The sequence below is a fragment of the Mastigoproctus giganteus genome, chromosome 6, assembly GCF_048544385.1.
Source record: "Mastigoproctus giganteus isolate SK-2022 chromosome 6, ASM4854438v1, whole genome shotgun sequence".
Lineage (NCBI taxonomy): Eukaryota > Metazoa > Arthropoda > Arachnida > Uropygi > Thelyphonidae > Mastigoproctus > Mastigoproctus giganteus.
In genome coordinates, this window is record NC_143580.1 from 214,826,153 (window position 1) to 214,849,325 (window position 23,173).

The 23,173-nt window shown below is 34.7% G+C and overlaps 1 protein-coding gene across 1 annotated transcript in view; it reads right to left on the reverse strand.

Moving 5' to 3' along the window:
* Window positions 1-1,063: 1,063 nt before the first annotated feature.
* Window positions 1,064-23,173, reverse strand: part of LOC150084946 (putative methylmalonate-semialdehyde/malonate-semialdehyde dehydrogenase [acylating], mitochondrial) — an 82,198-nt gene continuing 60,088 nt past the window's right edge. The window contains exons 10-15 of the mRNA XM_090375662.1: window positions 22,082-22,141; window positions 20,457-20,586; window positions 17,819-18,000; window positions 14,948-15,127; window positions 10,195-10,293; window positions 1,064-1,442 (exon numbers count right to left, since the gene is read on the reverse strand). Coding sequence (XP_090231788.1) covers window positions 1,341-1,442; window positions 10,195-10,293; window positions 14,948-15,127; window positions 17,819-18,000; window positions 20,457-20,586; window positions 22,082-22,141 — 753 coding nt within the window. The 3' untranslated portion in view covers window positions 1,064-1,340. The remainder of the gene's footprint in view (window positions 1,443-10,194; window positions 10,294-14,947; window positions 15,128-17,818; window positions 18,001-20,456; window positions 20,587-22,081; window positions 22,142-23,173) is intronic.

Here is a 23,173-nt window from a genome sequence, read left to right on the forward strand (position 1 = left end):
ATTGAAGATTTGGTATATGAATGCATTTGTTTGTTTGTTTGTTATTTGGTTTTTAGGAGCATTAGCAACTAAGGCCATATTGCTCCGGGATATGCGGTGGTCATTCCCTGACCTTTCCGCATTCTCCGTATTTGGTGGTGACGGGCTCGAACCCTGGTCTAATCAAGAAGCGTGTGCTATGCACTGCTGCTCCTTCCCACCTGGCTACGGAGGCGCCGGAATGCATTTGTAACATATTTTCCTATATACTACCTAAGTTCTCATTTGAACTTTTCTGCACTCCTGATATAAGTTATAGGAATAGGGCAAGATGACTTGCTATGATAAAACGTTTTTTGCAGATGTCAAGCATACACTATTCCATATCCAATATAATTTGTTAAATTAATTGTTTTAGGCTGTTTCTAGATTAACTGCTTGATCCCATCATCATCAGAACAAAAATAGGGAATTCTGATATAGCTGAGCACTCCTTTATTAACATAAAGATGAAAAATGAAACTGTTCAGTTTTCATTTCCATTTCATCCTGTTACTTTTTCTTTTGAGAAGTAATTTTGGGAATAACAGTATCCTGAATTATTATTCAGACTAATGTGAACAAATGATATTTAAAATAAAATTACTCGCATTGTTCCGGTAATGATGGCTGCGTACTCCATGTGAACGTTAATAATATTGCATCTATTTAAAATGATCAAATTCAGTCGTGTAACTGGTGTGTGTGTGTGTGTGTGTGTGTGTGTGTGTGTGTGTGTGTGTGTGTGTGTGTGTGTGTGTGAGAGATACAATTAACTTCGGTTAATTTCTAGCATGTATTGAATACTAAACTACTAATTGTATCAATAAGACTCCAGTAATATATGTACCTGAAAACGATTCTAGAAAACTGAATTACGAACTATTCCAAATCTCAGAGAAAGCAGAATTTGAAAATCTTCCTTAGAAAAGAGATATGGCAAATAATAAAAAAAATACTTTATTGCAATATTTTAGCTATGCATACATCTTCCACAAAGAAGAAACAATTTATTTAGCTTCACAGCTGTTGTGTAGTGACAGCTATTTGAAAAACCATGAATTGTTGAAAAGTCTGCAACTTTTCAACAATTTATGCAATCATTTTCTGTACATGGAAGACTCAATTAGTACATTTTATGAAGTTTTTGAAGTGTGCTGAGTGGAGTATTCATCCTCACAGCATTACTGAATGTGATTTTTTCACGAAGCGAACAAGTTGGTGTCCTTTGAGAAGTTGTGACATTTACATTGTATTATCTATAATACATTATGTGATTTCAATCACACCAATGATATTACATGCAAAGCTTCTAAGGAAATTCATTTCATAACGGGCATAGCTGTGGCAGCTCGAGAATGGGTTACGTCCTGCTCTCTCCAAAGCTGTGTAACAGTTTTTACTTGAGTGTAAAAGTTAATTCCCTATAAAAAAAAAAAAAAAAAAGATAATGTCAACCAATAATCATGAAACTTAAAATGCATAAATTAACAGAATTTAAAAGTGTATCTATAAAGTGCTTTAGCATCATAATACACAGCCATTTCTGAATAAACAGAAAATTTTTAAGGCGGCATCGTTTTAGGTTATATCTCATATTGTGAACAACGAGTTGCCATGATATTGCACTACTTCGAATAAGTAACGCTTCACCTAAGGAGAAGACTAATGTTACTTATTCTCAGATAGGTACCACCACCCAGACGGCACCGTTTCAGGGCTATTTGGCCCTTCTTCGGTGAGTGGGTAGGTACCCACGTGATGCAATGATGGCAAAAACAGTTATGAAGTATAACTCCACAATATGAGAGATGCCTGATGGTGTATGATGTATTTAGACTAAGGCGCATTTAGGGCTAGAGCCTCATAGATACCTTATAGATACACAGTCCAAATTTGTTCGCAGCTTGAGGCTCTAGCCCTAAATGCGCCTTAGTCAGAATTTAAAAGTTCATATATAAATAGACAAACTTGAGATATAAGTGATCAAACAAAAAAAAAAAAAGAAAAAAGTTTAACCATTTAGACATTAAAAATTAGTAAAATTTCATGTATGTAGTATGTAAAAGTAACTAATAATATCAAATTACTTTTACTTCTCATTAAGAAATAAATTTATTCTTTTGCACATACAATGTTCACATAATTTATGTGAAATATGTATGTGAAGGGTGAATAAGTAACAGCTTACAATTATTGTCTTTTACATTGAACTGCACTTTAATCAGAAGGAACACATTTTACAGTCTTCCTCTTCAACTCTTTCATAAGGATAACATTAAACCAAATTGTTATAAATGAAAATTATATATATATAAAAAAAACTTATCATATATTAATAGCACTGCAAAAATTTGAAATCCTTAGTTGTGTTCCTTTTGATTACAGTAGAATCAGAAAAAATTAAAAAGTTTGAAGTAAGAGATTCATTGGTTGTTTTTGGTACTTCAGTTACTTTCTTCAGTGTGCTAATTCATATGGCATTCATTATGCATTATATATAAAACTCAAACTGCAGTATACATGAAACTTGAACTATTACCTTTGCACTCTAATAAAAAAAAACTTCCAGGTTTTTTTTTTTAAAGAACCCTCACTGGCAAGCTCAGGCAACATGCAAAGGGGTTGCCCTGTCCACAGATTTTATCTTCACCCTATGCCCAGTCTATCTCCCTGAGGTGCTGGATGGGCAATAAGGGGTCCTCACAGCTAAATGACTGGAGGAACAACAGATCAACACAATCCAGTATTATGCTACACAGACTACGCAATTAACTTACATTCTCTAGCTTTCACATAGTTTTGTACTGCAACACAAGAGTATAACTAAATGGAGTTTTAGTGGAAGGGGAAGACCCCAGCACCGCATAAAGTAAGACGTCATTTGATCTCTGGCTGGAAATTGCTGGAGGAATTTCCAGCCACAGATCAAATTTGAACCCCGAACTCTCTTAACAAGTGACAAGTACCTAAATCAAGTGGCTGTTCACTCAGATAGATAGGTAAGGGAAGCCATGGTTTTCCCCTCTGCCTGACTAATTCCTGTTTTTTTTTTTTTTTTTTTTTTTTTTTTGGTAGTTGTTGGCGCATAGGCTTCCATGGCCATAATGCACCTCCCAAGGTTTTTGCAGTACTTTAATCCAAGCCCGAGGCAGGAATCAAACCCGCAACCTTTGGGTTGCCAGGCAAGCACTTTACCCACCTGGCTAGCCCGGTCGGCGACTAATTCCTGTGGGATCATTTAAAGAGCCTGGTGCAAAATGGAATTTCCACAACGAAATCAAACTTCCATAAAGCAGAAGTTCCAAATATCAAAGAACTACGACAAATATGACTGTGAAACATCACTGTGGAAACATGTTCATGTTCAGTAAACGCTAATTTGATGAGTTGAACCCTGTATTCAAGTGTGAGGACATTAATCTGAACAATTACTGTAAAATCATTACACAAACTTTAGATAGAAAATTAAGGGTTTTTAGGTTCGTGTTTTTTGAAAGTTTAATGTGAATTTATTATTATCACTTAATATGAATTGTTTATTATTAAATCTGAAGTAAAAGTATTTTCATACCTGCTTATTACCTTACTTTACTTCTTTCTTATTTATTTTGGATCCCAGTGCATGTGTTTAATGATAACTCCAAACAAGAATGATTACTAGAACCTACATTACAGAAGTACCACAAAGGGAAAGGCAGAAAATACTTGCTGACGTCAACATCGGACTTTTCTGTACATTGTAATTTTCAGGAAATAAATATATAAGAAAGTTGTTCCCAAAAATAAAGAACGAATAAAGAAGAGGAAAAGTTAATTGGTAAATTTGGAGTAGATTTCTGAATGGATGCTGACTAGCTGATATGTGTTTTCACTCTGACTTCAAAGACAGAAAATTACAGATGGTAATTTATAAAAACTGCGCCCTTCAAAATAACTGTAGAAAAAGCATGCAGAAGAAACTGAATGTGTGAGGGCATGGAGTGAGTTTGTAAATGAAGAATAATTAACCCACCTGCTCTCTTTTGAATAGACTAGGAATTTTAAAGAGGTTTTGTGGACACCACCACAGATTTAGGAACAATATTCCACAGTAAGACAACTTTGTGATATGCTTATGTCGTAAAAAGTTTGAAATCAGAATTATCTCCAATAAAGACATGGGATCCTATGTAGAAATGGGTGTTTTTAAGATTATCATGGCATCAGCAGCATGGTAGGCTGGATTTCAGAAGGTTTGAAGAATTACTTGGAGATGTGCTTTTAAGGAAATGGCAGTGATGGAGAGGTAGATGTTTGTGCAGAACAGGATTTGTACAACTGAAAAATGGGATGTAGTGTATTATGATAAGCAAAATTTTGAATGCAATTATTGGGAGAAGATATATATGGTAAGAAAACAGTGGGTGAAAGGAGAACACCAGTATTAGCTGAGACGTTTGTTTGTTGTTTGGTTTTTAGGAGCATTAGCAACTAAGGCCATATTGCTCCGGGATATGCGGTGGTCATTCCCTGACCTTTCCGCATCCTCCGTATTTGGTGGTGACGGGCTCGAACCCCGGTCTAATCAAGAAGCGTGTGCTACGCACTGCTGCTCCTTCCCACCTGGTTACGGGGGCGCTAGCTGAGACGTTAGAAGACAGAGACCCTGTAGCATCCAAGTGGTCAAACATGAGTGTAGTTGTACATGCATTGCAGTTGCTATGGTTCTAGCTTATATAACTAAATACAGTGCTGCTGTAAACTCCTCTGACCCTATGTGGCCATACTAGAGTACAAATAGAAAATTTATCTGCCATCACATGTAGTGAGTGTTAAGAGAGAAAACTGACTAACCAACAGCAAAAATTGGGAAGCAGATTATGAATGGAAGTTCTTTCAGAAGACCTTTACGAAATCATGAAAAAAAGTCTTAGAGATGGTGAAGGCAAGTTCTTCAGTTTCTCCAAACTTTTCCATGGAATCTGTTCACAAGTTATACAAGCCAAAACATCACCAAAAGATTGATACTGATAGAATTCACATTGACGACTATTAATCAGATGGAAAATTTCAAAACAGTTGGCAGCTGATTCATAGCCTCATTAATTTCGAAAGAGCTGAGGTAAGCATAATATGATAATAATTGGAAAGGAGGGATTTGTCACTCTTTCAGGATTGGCTGAATATGAGCAAATTTCCAAGTAGAAGGAAAATCAGCAGAATAAGAGAGAGCATATAGTGGAAAAATACCATCAGGAAGTGGAGACTCCTTGGCAGCAAAAATTGTTCAGGATTCTTCTAATCTCTGTTGGAAAATCAAGGAAGGCACTGAATGGGATGTGTTTGGCAAGGTGGTGGTGGGGATTTATCAAGATTATCAATATGAGAATTATGGGAAAAGTAAGATGCTAATAAGCCAGCTTTATAATAAGAGGAAGAGTACCATCAAGATGTGATAGTGGTGAAAGTACAGTGGAGCAAAAATTGTGGAAAATGGTTTTGGCAAGAGACCGTAAGGCTTGACATGACATAAGTAAGACATGAAATAAGTTTCCTATTCCTAGAATTCTCATAATTGAATACAGATTTATTAATAATGTATTTTACAAGCCTGTTCAAGCTTTAGTGTAGACAAAAAATGAAGTTAGAGAATGGGACACAAGCAATTGTGATATACAATATTCTTATCCTGAAGAGTTTTAGTACATTTTTTGTAAAACTAAGAATTTAGAGAATGGAGAATATTCTTGCAGGAATTTAATCCATAAAAATAATTTCGGTGATATGATCTAGGCAAACATTAGGATCAAAATATTTGAAGCAGTATTTAATGATTTAGTTACGGTGGATATATTGCGGAAATATATAAAAGTTAAAAAAAAAACAGTTTGGAAATTCAGTAGTACCTCATAAATCTGGCATTCTCAAGATTCAGCACAAGGCCGATTTTTAAAAATTCTGGTTTTTTGAAAGTTTTGCACATAGCCTAAGTATTTAAAGGTAATTCATTATTTTTATTAGATAATACAGTAACTCCGATCTCTGTGATCTCTGTAGAGTGACAAATGATAGTAGCCAGCATTAAGACAAAATGTTAACTGGTATTCCACACAACAGTGATTCACAGGTGTGAATTTTGCCTCTGGTATGGATTTTGTGATTGTCCAATATTTTTTATTATGAGGTAAAATTGTGCAATATGATTTCAGAAATCGAATCACCTTAAAAACTAAATACGCACTACCATGCTGTGACGTACTATGCTGTGAACTAGTATCAAATGTCTTGTAAAATCAATGATTTTATACATTGCACAATGGCAACGAAATATATAAAATGTCTAGGAAATAAATAGAACAGAAGGAAACTGGTGTTTGGAAATGATTAATGGAACATAATGCATAAATGCAGCAGTTGCATTTTTTTTTTTTTTTTTTTTTTTTTTTTAAGTCTGGCTAGCTTATTCTCCCTCTACATTTGTACAATTAACTACCCTCAGAATTTCACACATGAAGAAAATGCATCATAACAATCTGATTAAATTTTATAAATAAATTTTTCTGTTTATACTCCGAGACAACCACAAGGTCAGAGGAGATCACAAGATAGAGATAATACGAGAAACAGCACCATATTTAGCAGTCACGGGCTTGAACCCCGGTCACTCAAGGCACATGTACTTATGCACACTTTCAATGGAGCACTCGGCTATGGCAGACTATTCAAGCATGAAAAGGCTATTTCAGCAATGAACTATGTTAAAAGAACATGCTGAAGTGTTTTCTGCCAACTTAGCCTTTCCATATTGTGCTTTTGTATAGATTGCATGCCATGTCATCAATTATGTCAATGATTTTACATCACCTTTTCCATTTCTGATAAATTTGATCTGACGTTAATTGGGAAGAAAATTTTGCATATTACTGAAATGCAATATTTTCTTCACAATCAACTACCATAAGCTAAAAGAGATTCTTTCACTGCTTCTAATGGAATGAGCAGCATACTGGAAAACAAGGTGCCGAGGATTTCAGAGACTGCTGGGAGTCATTGTGGAACAAGTAAATACATGGACTGTGTTAAGGTAGCTAAGAACAGGTGGATGTATACTTTTGTGTACTCCAGTGCTAGAAGTGTAGTAAATAAATTTGATGAATTTGAGGTGCTGGTCAAAACATCATTTGATGTTTTGACACCAAAAAAATAAATAAATAAATAAAAATAAATGGTTGGGATATCAGAGACATGGTGTCACACATATAAGCAATGCAGAATTGGAATTTGGGAGTACAATGTGTACAAGAAGGATAGACAGGATAGGAAGGGAGGAGGGGTTATGCTATTAGTTGACACTGCATCCAGCTGACATGGGTGGACAGTGCAGTGCTGAGTCAGTTTGGTGTGACAAGCACTGGGAAAGGAAAATTGAGAGTAGGAGTGTGCTATAGGCCTAATGACTCTGATGAGTATAGTGAATAGCTGTACAAAGAAATAGAGTGGGCCAGTAAATCAGATTGCCTTATAATAGGGGATTTTAATTTCCCAGATATTGACTGGAACTTGTGGGTTGGTCATTTTACACTAGCAAGGCTTATGTAGATTTATTGGATGATTGTTTTCTACAGCAGCAGGTTCGGGAGGCAACCAGAGGGAGTAATACTCTTGATTTGATTATTAGTAGTGATTCTATACATATTAAGAATCTGCAGATAAAGGAGCCACTAGGAGGTGGCAGTGATCACAGTGTGCTGATGTTGGATTTACTCAAAGAGGTAACTACCATCAGGGGTAAAGGGGAAGGGTTTTTGCTTTTGTAAAGGTGACTACAGAGGTCTGAGACAGTTTTTAAAGTCTATACAGTGGGATCAATTGATAATGTTACCAACAGCAAATTCTAAATGGGAAGCATTCAAAGAATTAATCTTGGAAGCTACTAGGCTTTTCATACCAACTAAGAAATATTGTTCAAAATTTTGACCTAAATGGATGCAGATGAACTAATTAGACATGTGACAGAGAATAAAAATGCCTGGGATACATATAAATTAACAGGTGACACAGAAGCCTATGATAGATATAAGCTGGTCTGTAATCAAGTCACAAAGGAGGTTAGGCAGGCAAAGGCAGATAATGAGAAATATTTGGTAATGGATGCAAAGAAAAACAGCAAAGAATTCTTTACTTATGTAAACTCTAGAAAGAAGGGAATAAATCAGATTGGTCCACTTGATATCGATGGTTCAACTGTTGATGATCCTGCTCAGGTAGCTAACAAACTGAATGAGTATTTTAAATCTACATTTACACATGAGGAGTTGTTCAGCGAGGGGAATGCCAGAGGTGTATTCAACTCTGTCAGTAAGCTAGAGAATCTTGTAATAACTGAGAGTAAAGTGGAGGAGAAATTGTTGAAGATAAACATAAAAAAGGCACCTGGGGTGGATGGGATCTATCCAGTTATATTAAAAGAGGCAGCAAAGGAAGTAAAGCAAACCCTTAGCAAACCCTTGGACTCAGGGGAGGTACTCATGGACTGGATATGTGTAAATGTGACTTCAATTCACAAAGAAGCATCAAAGGGCAACACAAGTAATTATAGACCTGTTAGTTTAACTTCTGTTCAAGGAAATTAATGAAGGCACTAGTTAAAGAAGCACTACAGGATCATCTAGACAACACTTCAGTTATAGTTTGGACACAGCATGGGTTTGTTAAGGGGAGGTCTTGTCTGACCAATTTGATTGGATACTATAATGTAGTCACAAAGGAAATGGATGCAAAAAAAAAATAATTTTGATATCATATACTTGGATCTTAGGAAAGCTCCTGATACTGTTGTACATGGAAGACTACAGTGCACATTGGAGAGCTGTATGGCATTAAGGGCAAAATGCTGCTATGGATAAAGGAATGGTTGAGTGAGAGAAGACAGGGAATGGCAATTAATGGACACTGCTCTTTGTGGACTTATGTGGAGTCCTCTAGGGTTCAATGGTGCCTCCGTAGCCAGGTGGGAAGGAGCAGCAGTGTGTAGCACATGCTTCTTGATTAGACTGGGGTTCGAGCTCGTCACCACCAAATACGGAGGATGCGGAAAGGTCAGGGAATGACCACCGCATATTCCCAGAGCAATATGGCTTTAGTTGCTAATGCTCCTAAAAACCAAATAACAAACAAACAAACCAAGGTTCAGTGTTGGGTCCATTGTTGTTTTATGTATTTATTAATAATATTGATGAAGGTATATGAGGCTTAATGTCTAAGCTTGCAGATGATACAAAGGTCGGCAGGGTTGTTAATGACACTAATGACAGTATGCTACAAGAAGTTTGAGCGGATGGGCTGAGGGGAGGCAACTGAAGTTTAAACATTAACAAATTTAAGGTACTGCACATGGGTAGCAGTAACCGCAGAGTAGTGTATCAACTGTGCGGTACTACACTCAAGGTGGTAGAGAATGAAAAGAACCTGGGGTAATTGTGCAGTCAGATATGAAGTTTTCTGAGCAGTGTAGACAGTTTGCAAAAGTAGCTCATGGTGTCTTGTCAATGATATACAGGAATTTTTCTAGCAGGGATAAAGAGGTGCTTATCCCCTTGTATAAGGCAATGGTCAGGCCTCATTTTAGAAAGAATGTAGAGCTGCTGGAATGAGTACAGAGAAGGGCAACAAGATTAGTGAATGGAACAAAGGGTTGCTTACAGTGTCTGGTGACTAGGTACCTGCAAGGTGTATAAGGCCTTGAATGGTTTGAGCAAGCTCAGTGCTGTTGTGATTCTGCCTCTTGCCCAGATTAATCACCTGAGGGGACATAAATTCAAACTGAGGAAAAACAGTTGTAGAATTGATGTGTGGAAGTTTGCCTTTAGCCAGTGTGTGGTTGATTGCTGGAACAAACTTCCATCTGTTGTTGTAAAAGTAACAGCTTAAATAAATTCAAGGCAGAACTAGACAAACATTTGGAGCGAATGGATGGGTGAAATGAGGTTTTTTTTGACTGATGCTGTATAAGCTTGCCTTCTTGCATCATATGTCTCTACTAATGGTAATGCTAAAAATTTAGAAAACACATTTCACATTGCTTAAAAATTTGCTAATGCATATAAACTTAATAGAAGCAGTGGATGTGTGTAAAGAATATTTTAAAAGCTGATAAAAAATTTTAACATTCAACAAAATAAATTCAAAACATACACTCTTTCCATAAAAGTTTGCATCTCCAAGGAAAGATCCACGTGATCCAGTGAATGAGAACATTGGAAGTGGGACAGGAATTGGAACATTGACTCCAATCTATTGTGAAAATAATATAATTAAGAAAACACTTTCAGAAAAATATTTTATTTAGCATTATTATTTTTATGCAGATATACAAATCAACACGTGTTACCTATCTAACCAACTACAGCTGTCATTTCCACCAAGCATGTTTGATACTAGGTGAAAATGACAGTTAATTTATGTTATGGCATTAGTTATTATCTTGCAAATATATTTCAGCTTTAACTGAACTTGTAGAGGCTCAGTTTTCTTCACTGACCAACTGCATATATAGTTGGAGATATCTCAACTGCATTAAACAAATTTTTAAGTTACATAGCGCTGTGTATGTTTTTCAGTTTTATTTGTAATTTCATATATTATGCAATTTAAAGATCATTTGAGAACTATAAATGCACTATTCAACTTCCAATTCAGCTTCCTGGCTAATAGAAGGAAGAGAAATTAGAAATAACAAAAAAATACAGATAATCCATTACATTAAGACAATTATTTTATTTTAAACTTGCACTCTTAAAAAAAAAAAAAAAAAAAAAAAGAACCCAACCTCATTTGCACTGGCACAGCATTAATGAAACACAGTATTAAAATCAGGGAACCAAATAATATAATTATCTAAACTGTCTTAAATACTTTTATCCACAAACAAATCCTGATACTGAGATGAGAAAAATGTTTGCTCTAACTCCGAAATGGACTCAGTTCATGAGAAACTGTGACTATAATAGCAAGAATTCTACAAATCACAAGACTGTTCAAGGCTACACTATCCAGAATGTACATGAAGGTTTGGAAATGGGCGTTGCATCTACTTCCAGAAAGTGCAACTGTAGTAAAAAGGTAATGCTACAGGAGAGCATGGGGTGAGGAGACTACAGAAATTTATATATGGAACTGTCAAGTGAATTGTTGAGGAATTATGGAATACTTTCAACCAAGACTGGGATCAGCAGCATCTACTCATGGACCAAAAATTTCAGCCACAAATTAGAAAAAAATGCTTGCTCGAAAAGTGTTTGAATTGGCTTAATTGGAGTAGAGGATTGAAAATCAGTATTGTGTTGGTACTGTGGTCTGATGGATCCTAATTTATGCTCATTTGTGCAGATGGCAGGTTTGGAATATAGAGAAAACAGCAAGAAAAGATGAAAACATCATATGTTGCTCTTACTGTACAAGCTGTAGGAGTTTGTATCATTGCACGGGAACATTCTCATGACAAGCTGTGGATTGGGTCTACCAATACGTCTGACAGGATGATAAAAGATTGGTGCATATTTACGTTGGAGTTAAAAACTGCATCGCATACTCTCTGCAGTTTTTAACTCCAAAGGAGATGGTCACTTTCAAGATAATAATGCAGCTATTCATCATGCTAGATCTGTTCATGAATAGTTTGAGGAACATAAAAGTGAATTCAGTCACATTCCCCAATATACCACCTAATCCACCCCCACTTTCCAGATCTGGAGATACAGTACTGTAACTTCAGACAGAAATGGTAAGTTCATCTAACAGACTGTTCAAGTATGAACTTGGTCATCCCAACTTCAACATTCTTAGCTAAAATACTCACACTGTAATATGAAATTTACAGAAAATATCACTCATGATTAGGGATGGGCTGATATCTGAACTGGTTGTGGAATATTTCTAACTGGCTTTATTTATAGTATTCTATTTTAATGTTTTAAAGTTTCATTCAAGACTGGCCTACAATTAGACCAGTCCATGTGCAATTTTTCACAATCTTCAAACAACAAGCCCTTCCTTGCTTAGTTAGAACTTAGGAAAACTTTCGAGCTGAACCGATTTTATTTATAAATGTTAAATATAATTTTTAAAGTTCAGTTATAAACTGCTACTATGATTTTAATTTTGGTGAACATATTTAGCTCACTGTATTCCAAACAACAGGATACAAGTGGAAGAAACCAATAAACTAGAGCAACATAATGGAAAGGGTGGAGAAGAGATCACAAGCATAGCAAAACCTCATAAACCTGACAACACTGGCTAGTTGGTGATCTGTGCATTTTACTACCTATTAAGGGAACTATGGTTCATGGTTCCCTTAATAGGTAGTAAAATGCACAGATCACCAACTAGTGCTATAATACTATAATACATAATACTATAGAAATATTTACGTTATTATGGTGAAATGTGTTTCCCCTCCCATTAAATCTTCAATCGTATAAAAAACAAATTTTCAGAATCTTCTCTTCATTCTTATTTTTTAAGCTTAATAAACTTGTCTCACTTGTGCATCCCATGTTCGTCATTATTGATTACTTATCTTTTTTACTGTTTTAAATTTAAAAAAAAAAAAAAGTCAGTGAACAGAAATATCAATCAAACAAACTTCATACCTTGTCAAGGTAAAGTGCTATATGAAATATATATTTATTTATTAGAAATTTAAGATGTTCAAATCTGTGTTAGCAATTTTATTGGGTTTCTAACTTTTTTTTAGTGTTTTACTTACCAGACTGAACATTTATTTTGAGTACTCTGCTGCTATCCCTATTTTTCCCATAAGCCATGTGTGAAATACCATAACATGGAGATTTTTAGGAACACGTGTACCACGTTATAGCAGAACTGACTGTACTTTAAGAAGTTATGGCAAAGTTTCCTGTGGTTGTGCATGATTTAAAATGGCAGAAATAAGTTTATTTTAAAAGTGCCAGATTTTTGAGAATTCAGGATTTCAGAATGATGTATTCATGGGGTTGTATTGTATATATAAAATGCACAGGTTTTATAAAGCTTCAGTAATGAAAATTAAAAGGAATATATCACATACAGATACAATTTATAAAAAATAAATGTCAGGAAACGAAAATTAAAAGGAAACCAAAAAATCTTGTATGGATGACAGCATGTAGATAACTTAGTTTGTCATATTAATATAGGGTCAGTTAGATTTCAGATATTTAGGACAGACTTAACATCAACTGCCAAGGAATTTAAAGACTAAAAAAAATTGGATATACCACTAGATTTGTTAAGAATTAAGCTGAATTATTTATTAATGATAATACTAATAATATAATAATGCCTTTGAAAATTAATATTTTAATCTCAAAATTTAAGAAAAATCTACTGTTACCCGTGGTTTCCCTGTACTACCCTCCATGATAGTACAGGGTTTTACCACTTGTTACTCATTTGGAGTGGTCTGGTTGTGGACAAGAAGAATCTTCACGACTTCAGCCTCATCAATCAGAGTGGCAGTTAGTTGATCCATAGGATCAACCCCCCAATGAGACAAGTTATTCTGGATTTTTCAGCCCACATAATAAGCAAACTGATCTGCGGACACACACTTGTACAGATAGGATGAACAACAAAAACTATACAAACTAGAGGAGTACTATCATAAGGACTGGCATACTACTGCCAATGAGCTAAAAGGACAAGGGCTATTGAAATTCGTTATAAGACAGCAACTAACACTGTATATTACCAGAAGGGTCTAAATTGCATTTCTGTAATATCTGAAATGACAAGTGTTGATTGTTTTCAGTTATCTCTAACTATCAAATAAACCTCATATCTTCATTTTTGAATGGCTTCTTACTAAAACTAGAATATTATATACAAAAAATGACATGTCTATAGTCATCCTTGATTCATGAGTCATAATAAAGATGGATATTTGGAGAACAAGTTCAGATCAATTCCACTAAGAGTGAATATATGATTCACTCTTAGTGGAAGCCTATGTCATAGTAGTTATGAACAGTAAAGAAATGTCTGGACTTGTTCCTTCTTTGCCAATAGAGGATTGTGAGGAGTAATTAAAGCAGACTGACAAAAAATATTGAAATAAAATATAATACTGACATAAAAATATCACAATTACTTGTCCTGTTACTAATATACAAGAAACGTTCAACTAAATATATTAATGTGTTAATGAGAAGAATATGTAGAAATTAAGAATAAATTAGCACCTCACTCCACATTAGGATAAGGAATTAAGATGCTTCACTTGAAATAAGTGAAGTTTTATTATAAAAATTTTAATTAAGTATATTAAATTTTCTAAAACTTTGGAAATGTTGAAATTTCTCATGTGATCTGAGAAAATACATCTGAAAATATTTTAGGAATAAACCGAGTGGTTTTTTTTTCTGATCATGTTGTGGTGCACTGTGTAAAGGATTTGTGTTAAATGTTTCTCTACTGAATATGGCTTATTTAAATAAGTTTCTGAATCTGTATATATAATTTCTAATCACTATGCATATAGAAAAATGAGGATTATGTAAATCATTCTGTGAAAGCTGTGGTAGAACTTGCAGTGTATTAAAATTTTAATATAAAAAAGTATTATCAACAGCACAATGGGCTTTTTATTTCCCCACCTCTTTTTTTACCTACTTAACCATGGATGCAATGTAATATGCTACTGCTTATGTGACAAAATTCCTTCAGGCACACAATTCAACTAGTGAGCTACCAGCAGGCTATCCCTTACCAAAAGGCATGTCAACATGAATATTTAAGAACATTCACTATAGGAGGTTAACAACATATACAAAATAGAATCTATTATGTAAAAACCTGGATAACAGATCAACTTGTATAATCAGAATGATCACACACACACACACACACACACACACGGTTTCCTGGAGTACAAAATGAAGCTTACTTGTCCAACATCTATATCCTGTGTAAACTTATGTGCAGTAGCACCATTTGTAGTAAATACAGCTGTGCCATTTCCATATGGATTGGCATTGATAATAGAAATGGCATCATCCATTGTGTCTACACATAAAGTTAATAATACTGGACCAAATATTTCTTCTTGGTAACATTTCATGCTTGGCTATGAAAAAAAAAAAAAAAAAGGATTAAATCATTTAAAAATATTCTTAAATCTAGAAAAAAATCAAAGTAATATCTTGCTAAATATGTTTAGATATATTACCTCAAACTTTCTTTCCTTATAAAAAACAATATGAGGGAGAGATGCAAAGTTCAGCTATTTGAAAAACACTGATAATTACTGTTCTCTAGTATTACAAGTTGTATTAATGAAAATAATACCATTTTCCTGCTTTTATTATTTCCTGAAGGAAAATTATAATTCCCTTACTATAATAAATAAACTTAACCATTAAGCAGCAACTGAAGAAGTAAATTGCTACTTAAGGGTTTTTGTAAGATCTCTCTCTCTCTCTCTCTGTAAAGGGGCACGGTTTTGAAATTTAGCCAAAAGATGAAAATGTCTAGCTCTACATCTGTAAACACAATCTTTCTAGTTGTAAATATCCCATGTGATAATTGTAATAGCAACTGAAACTTTTTTTGGCATTAGTTGCAAGAAATCTAATTAATATATGCACTTTCTCTTCCTTTTATACACTAAATTCAAAAAAATAAGACACAAAGTTGTCTGGAGATTTTTATTTATATTTTCCATAAAGAAGTGGTTATATCATTATATCTGTAATTTTCTCAGAGAAACTCAGAAGACAATTTTAAGCATGTATAAACAAATTTTTCATGTAGTATTTATTAAAAATTCTTAATTAAAAGATAAGTACATATTTTACTATACAAGTGTATAATCACAGATGTTTACTGCAATGCTATTCAGTAATTTTTAAAAATGCATAAAAATAAATAATAATAATAATAAAGTGTGGTTGCATTTGTACTTTTGCATCTTAGCGTATACAGTAATACCTCGCACAATGCAGCTTCAGTCAGTACGGGATTCACTATAGTGCAGTTTATAATCTGTGACTGATGATTCTGTTTATAATCAGTGACTGCAATTGATAATGCGGTCATATATGGCTGACATTTTTCTTAAATTTTCTAGGATCTCCAAAAATTTGCATCACTTGCTTATTCTAGATCAGTATGTTTCCAAAGATATCGTCAAAATTGGACACAATCTTGGATTTGTGTCTTTGGAAATGGCAAATGTTCGAGAGTGCATTGACACATTTTTCTTAAGCTCTTGATAATGATACTCTCCTTAACTTAGGCCAAGAAAGGGCATATGAGGAAGCAGAAAAAAATCCAGATTGCAATGAAGGAGATAGTAAAGTGCAAGAAAAAGAAGTTCCCTTACAAGAACTTGAAAAAATGTTTAGGGCAGTGGAAACTGCTTCAGACTTAATTATGAATCATGATCCAGAGGTAGAGTGTAGCTGTTGTTGTTATTTGGTTTTTAGGGGCATTAGCAACTAAGGCCATATTGCTCCGGGGATATGCGGTGGTCATTCCCTGACCTTTCCGCATCCTCCATATTTGGTGGTGACGGGCTCAAACCCCGGTCTAATCAAGAAGCATGTGCTACGCACTGCCGCTCCTTCCCACCTGGCTACGGAGGCGCGCATAGAGTGTAGCATTAATGCCCAATGAGCATTAGAAAATGCCATTCAATGTTACCAAGAACTCCACAAAGAAAGAAAAAAAAAAACAAAATGGTGCAACTTAGATTAGATAGAGATAGATTTTTTCTTTAATCAGTAAAATTTTCTAGCTTTCATTTTTTCAAAATAAAATTGTCATTTTCCTTTTTTCAAAATAAAGTCTATCAATTAATTTCATTCTTAGTCTACCTCATTACTATTTGTATTTATTATTTTTCTAACTAATCATGCATAATTATTTCTACTATAAAAAAATCCTCATGATACCCACATATCACTATTTTTCCCATTGAAACTACTCCCCGTTTAGTGATGATTAGGTCAGTGCAGTCGTTTTTTCCAAAGCATTAACTGCACTGTGCGAGGTATTGCTGTATTTTAAGTATGAGTGAGAGGCCTGAGCAGGATATGAAAAACAAAACCCCTCTCCCTACTTCAATTCACTATGTAAAGCTAGCTTCACATAACACAGATTCAAAGCTGGGACCAGACATTTCAACATTCATGGCCGAGTTACTAAAAGAACTATCTCCCTTACAAATAAAAATGAGAAAAATAAAACCTACAGAAAGTTTATTTTAATAAATGGATGAGTCTGCACCCTTCAGATCATTGCACTGGCAGCTGGTGACACTAGTTCATGCTATAATTTATTACTTTTTAAAAAACTTGTTTGTTTAAATAGTACTGCTTTAGTACTATTTAAAACTTGTAAAAACTTTGCTTGAAAGTATTATTTAAGTTCCCTTGATAAGCCACCTGATTCAGAAAAATCTAATTATACTAAAATCAACACTGACTTCACCTCTGTAAACAAATATTTTAACTTTTTTCTGGCATATAACTGACACTATTTGGCTAGTATTAAAGTATGCAGTTTTTTTGAGTACATGAACAATCATCAAAGTGAAGTAATATGTTTTTTGACAGTTATAAATTAAACTTCAATTTTGTACCATATGCAATAAAAAAAATTTTCTGCCGAACTTTGCATCAAAAAGGTTAAGGATATAAGTTGGGAGTTAACATGCTTAATGCAAAATACTTCAAAATACAAAATAAGACAAGTAAAACTAAATTCCAGTGTATACAGTTTTAATTTTAGTTTATTTCAAATAAATAATGCCAACCTTAACATCAGTTAAGATAGTTGGGCCAACAAAGTTTCCTTTCTCATATCCAGGAACAACAATGTCCCGACCATCAAGGATGATTCTGGCACCTTCATTAATACCACTCTGTACAAGGTCAGATATCCTCTTTTTAGCTTCAGGTGAAATCACAGGTCCTAAATCAGTATTTGGAATATGACCTACAAAAACATATAAAAAACAAAATTATGTACATGATATTAATCCTTAAATATTTCTAACTAAATCAGCTTGGAGTGCTATTTATTATTTTACCAGACTTCTTGATACCACTTCTAACATTTTTAAAAATATGGATAATCAGCTATGAGGTTAAAGAGAGTACTTAAAATTCAGCTCAGACAAATAATGGCACCATGTTAGCAATTAAGGTAGGTACACTTAACTGTTAAAAGCACCATGGAACACTGAACAGTGGTGCAAGCTTGGCAAGACTAGAAATGGCTGTGTTATGGCTGTTGTTGTTATTTGGTTTTTAGGAGCAATAGTAACTAAGGCCATATTGCTCTGGGGATATGCAGTGGTCATTCCCTGACCTTTCCGCATTCTCCGTATTTGGTAGTCACGGGCTTGAACCCCGGTCTGATCAAGAAGCATGTGCTATGCACTGCTGCTCCTGCCCACCTGGCTACGGAGGCACCGCTGTGTTATGGAGGAAGGCATGAGTACCACCTTTGAAATGAAAGGAATCATACAGCAAATTATTCAGAAAACTGAGACGAGTGATGGTGGAATCAATTGATAATTGTATTCTGTCAGAAAAAGTACATGGGGTTTGGCAGACTAAGTGGAAATGAACATCACTGAGATTGGAACTGAGAACATGTTTACTTGTGAAATGAACGAGAAAGTATTTGGGTTTAAATCTTTTTGCAGATAAGTTTCTTCAGTTAGAGTTACAATTCACGATGTATTCGGCAGTAAGAAAAGGTGGAGAGGACATACTATATGAAGTAATAATTTTTGGATATGGCATACACACAGCAAGAATATAGCAAGCCAGCTTCTTTACATAATGTGGTCTCGACAATGTTATTCGCATACACATTTTTTAGACTCCCTCCAGTTACTATCTGGCAGAGTAGAGGCATTGAGATTATGCACTAGCTGATACGGAGGCCTCCTAAAGAGCTACCAATAAGTTCGTTCTGGTGAACTATCTAGTGGCTGGCCTGTGAACACTGTTTTAGAGCTGTACCCTTGAAATGCAAGGAAGATTGGATCTCACCATGATGTCCGTCATAACTTCAAAAGATATTAATCATAATGCATGATGGAAGAGATGGATGGCTTTCTGGAGCTTTGCTCTGAAGATTAACCATGAGTTCCACCAATTCACGCCTCCAATACGCAGAAGTGGTGGTATTGCACTGGTTGATGAGAGTCATCTATTACCTAGTATTGCCTGATAACAGGGGCAGCATTCCTCAGTGTGGCATGTGTGCCATGCCTCGTCCCCTGTTTACATTGGTTTCCACCTGGGTGGAAACCTCCAGTATACTAGGTGCCATATTTCAGGACCTACAGTCCCACCATTGTGAAGGTGCAAGCAGAGCATTTGGCTGTTACAGACCAATCGGACTTCGCTGAAATTAGGTCCACTTGACCTGACTGTCACCTGAATATCAGTTCCATCAGCGTTTGACTCTCAGGTGGCAAGCCAAGCTTGACATACCTGAAAGAATGTCTGTGAAAGCCTCAAGGACCTGATATTGGATGCAGTATTTTCTCTTCTTGTTAGAATCATCAAAAATAAAATAAACCATTCTTCAATTGTTTCCCTCAATATAAACATTTACAGCTGAGTATGGCTTACTAATTTATTGGTTGTACAAGGGCTCTGGCACTGGGACAAAAAAAAAAAAAAAAAAAAAAAAAGCAGGGCTAATATTCTCATCATTGTTTGATAAAATTTCTGTGGAAGCTATCAAGGGGCTTGTAGTATCTTAATGTTTTTAACTGCATTAATTTTTCCTTTTGAATAATCATTTTACTTCTTTTGCAAAGCAATTATGAAAAATTCTGAAAGAATTTTGGAACTAATGAATCATTAAGTGCAAAGAGGAATATTTAAATTAGCATGTTATATTAAAATTCATTAAAAGTACTTTATGAAAAATCTATTTGGCATGCATATATAAAAAATAAGGTATGAAGGTTGAAGGCAAGACTGTATGAAGTTAATAAGTTTTTATAATAATTTAAGCAAAGTACAGTACTGTGGTAGTTTTCGATAAAATACCTTTTGTAATCTGTGCATGTAGATGAATAACAATGAAAATCAAAGTGATTTATCATTTTTTTTACTTTAATGTTGATAAAATATTATAAATTAATGCAAGATTGAGAATATAGAAATAACTATGAAGGGAAAAAAAAAATATTTCATGAAAATTTAACACTTATTCTTACAGAATTTGCAAGACTGATAAAAACAAAATCACAAAAAATTAATTAAATAAATATAAAATAATGATTGTAAAATTGAGAGCTCACTGTAAAATGACAAAATTAACAGTTTTTAAGTTTGGTTCAGTTATTAATTATTTTCAAAAGATATTCATATATATCTAAAAGCTTTCATTTTAAAATTATTTCATAAAAAACAAGAACCAACCAGCATTAACTTTCAGCTTCTTTGCTCTTTCAATTAAATCTGGAATCCATTTCTGAGATTCTCCAACAAATACAGCAGTAGACAGTGCCATACACCTTTGGCCTGCTGCACCAAAAGCTGCACCTACTAACTTAAAAGAACAAAAATTAATTTTTGTAAAAATAGGAATTTTTATGAGTATTAAAAATATTATTTTCCAAACTATTTACATTAATACTGTTTCCAAAACATATGTTATAAAAGCTACCAAGCACCAAAGTTTGAAGTTTAAGGATTAATTTAGGTAATAAGCAACTGACAGAAATCAATTTTTAGTAATGTTCTGAGGCTAGGATGAAGAATAATTGAAAACCTTCACAAAATACTGTTTTGTGTGAAAACAGCATGAGAATGGGTAAGATGACAGATTTAAGTGATGTTGAACATGGCATGGTGAACCGAACTGCAGCCATTATCAATCCAATGCAGGATGGAAGCCTCCGCAATGATTCACGTCGAGGGAAACGGACCATAATCTGCCACGCTGGTCCAATGAGGGTTGGCAGATCGACCATATTTAGCAGTCAAGGGCTTGAACCCCAGTCTACTCAGAGTGTGTGCTACTGCACTCCTGCTCTTGACCACTCGGCTACGGAAGCAGTTTGGTAGTTAGCATGGTAGTCAGCAACAAATGCACTGGTATGAATATCCTGAAAGCTGCATGTTGATGTGAAAGGTCAATGGAGGTTGACAAAGAATTGTGCAAGGTAACAAGAAAGGCTACAGTCAGTCAAATAACCCACTATGACAGCAATAATCAAAGAGGCATTTCAGATGCGTAGCTCATCATACCTTTCAGTGATGGCATAACATAGCTGATAAATGGGTTTCACTCCTATCAGGGCCTGATGAATCACAGTTCTTGCTGTACCATGCTGGTGGGAAGACCAGCACAAGTCCTAAATGTACTCTGGCAAGTGTTAAAAATGCAAACACAATAGGACTGCTGATACCAATGCAGCAATATTTGGATGCCACAAGTATCAAAATATTGCTTTCAAATACGAATATTCTTTCTGACCAGATGCATCCCTTCGTGGCTATAGTGTATCCATCTGCGAATAGGTTCTTCCTAAAAGATAACGTGCCATGTCACATTATCTAGAATTGTGTGCAGAACAGGTTCCAAGAGCAGAAGAGTGAATTCAGCCTACTGCAGTGGCCTCTCCAGTCACCAGATTCAATCCAATTGAGCAGCTGTGGGGTGAGGTGAAATGAGGTCTTTGGAGTACTGATCTACAACCATCCAATATGTAATAGCAGTTGAGTCAACATCAACCAGTATCGCTCTCAATACCTCACTTGAGTTCATGTCATGAAGAATTCATGCTGTGCTGAAGGAGAACCTACTTGCTATTAGGCAGCTGTACCTAATAAAGTGGCCACTCAGCGTATAATGTGCTAAAGACAAATATGAAAAGTTATGCAATACTTTTGTGGTATAGTTTTAATAATTTCCTCCTCTAAATTAATTCTAAGAAGTATGACAGTAATTATAACACTTATTCCAACAAGTGTTATAATTACTGGTTTATAATTGTTATAATAAGTATTATAATTACTTAATTTTTGACTTCTGTACTTACTTGATTCAAAGTATGTTCTTTGTTAGCATCAGGCATAATAACCCCATGATTTTTTGCTCCCTGCATAACAAATCAAAAATATTATGATATTTCAGATTGACATTACATAATAACAGATCTTCTATTTTTAAAATTTGATAATGCATCTTTCAAACAAATTTTTATAACTTGTACAGATTAAGGCTTAGTTTATTCTGTTTGTATAAAACTAGTCTTAGGTCAAACAGATTCAATGATAATGTAACTGTATTAAAATATAAAAATGTAAGTAGATAGTTTAGAGTCAACCTCTCAGTGAGGTCATGTTTCTCTCAACAACAAGCATAACCTCCACCATTACTTTCTTCTATCCTTCCTAAATATATTATATATACCATAGTGAACTCAACACCACCACTCCTTGAAATTATTTCAGCTTGTTTCCCTAGCATAGCTTTCAATTCATTTGAAACATTGCTACCATTGGCAGATCTTGCCAATGTTGACTGCTGAGGCAACAAACAAGGATTCTTAGAATGTATGCAAATGTTACTTTGACCTATATAATCAGATATGGACTCACAGATTAAATAAGAATCATCCTTCTGATTTAGTCTGCTATAGTAATCAACTCTGAAAAGGAGAATGGAAGATATAACAACCATTGGTCTAACAAAGCTACACATCACACTTCTTCAAAATGCCAAGGAGTAATGACTGCAATTAATGGATATGTAGCATATCTGATTGAAGAACTATGTTCAGGTTTTCACACTAAGTGCTAGACTTTTTTTTAAAGAATCCCACATCCTTTCAGGTTGTTCAGAAAATGATGCACAACATTGTACCAACCAACTGGCAGAGTAAACTGCTTTCAGTTTGATATATATTTTGTTTTGTTAGGAAAAGTCACTCACTTTGAATGGCTGCTGAAAATGGCACATTTTTCAAATGTCATCACCCCCCCCTTAGTTGCTAATGCTCCTAAAAACCAAATAACAACAACAACAACAACATTTAATCTCCAAGAAATAAAATATGAATAATCCACTGTTCTACTGTAAAAAAGCCAGATTGGTAGGAGTACAGATAGAGTACTTTCTTTCATGGAGT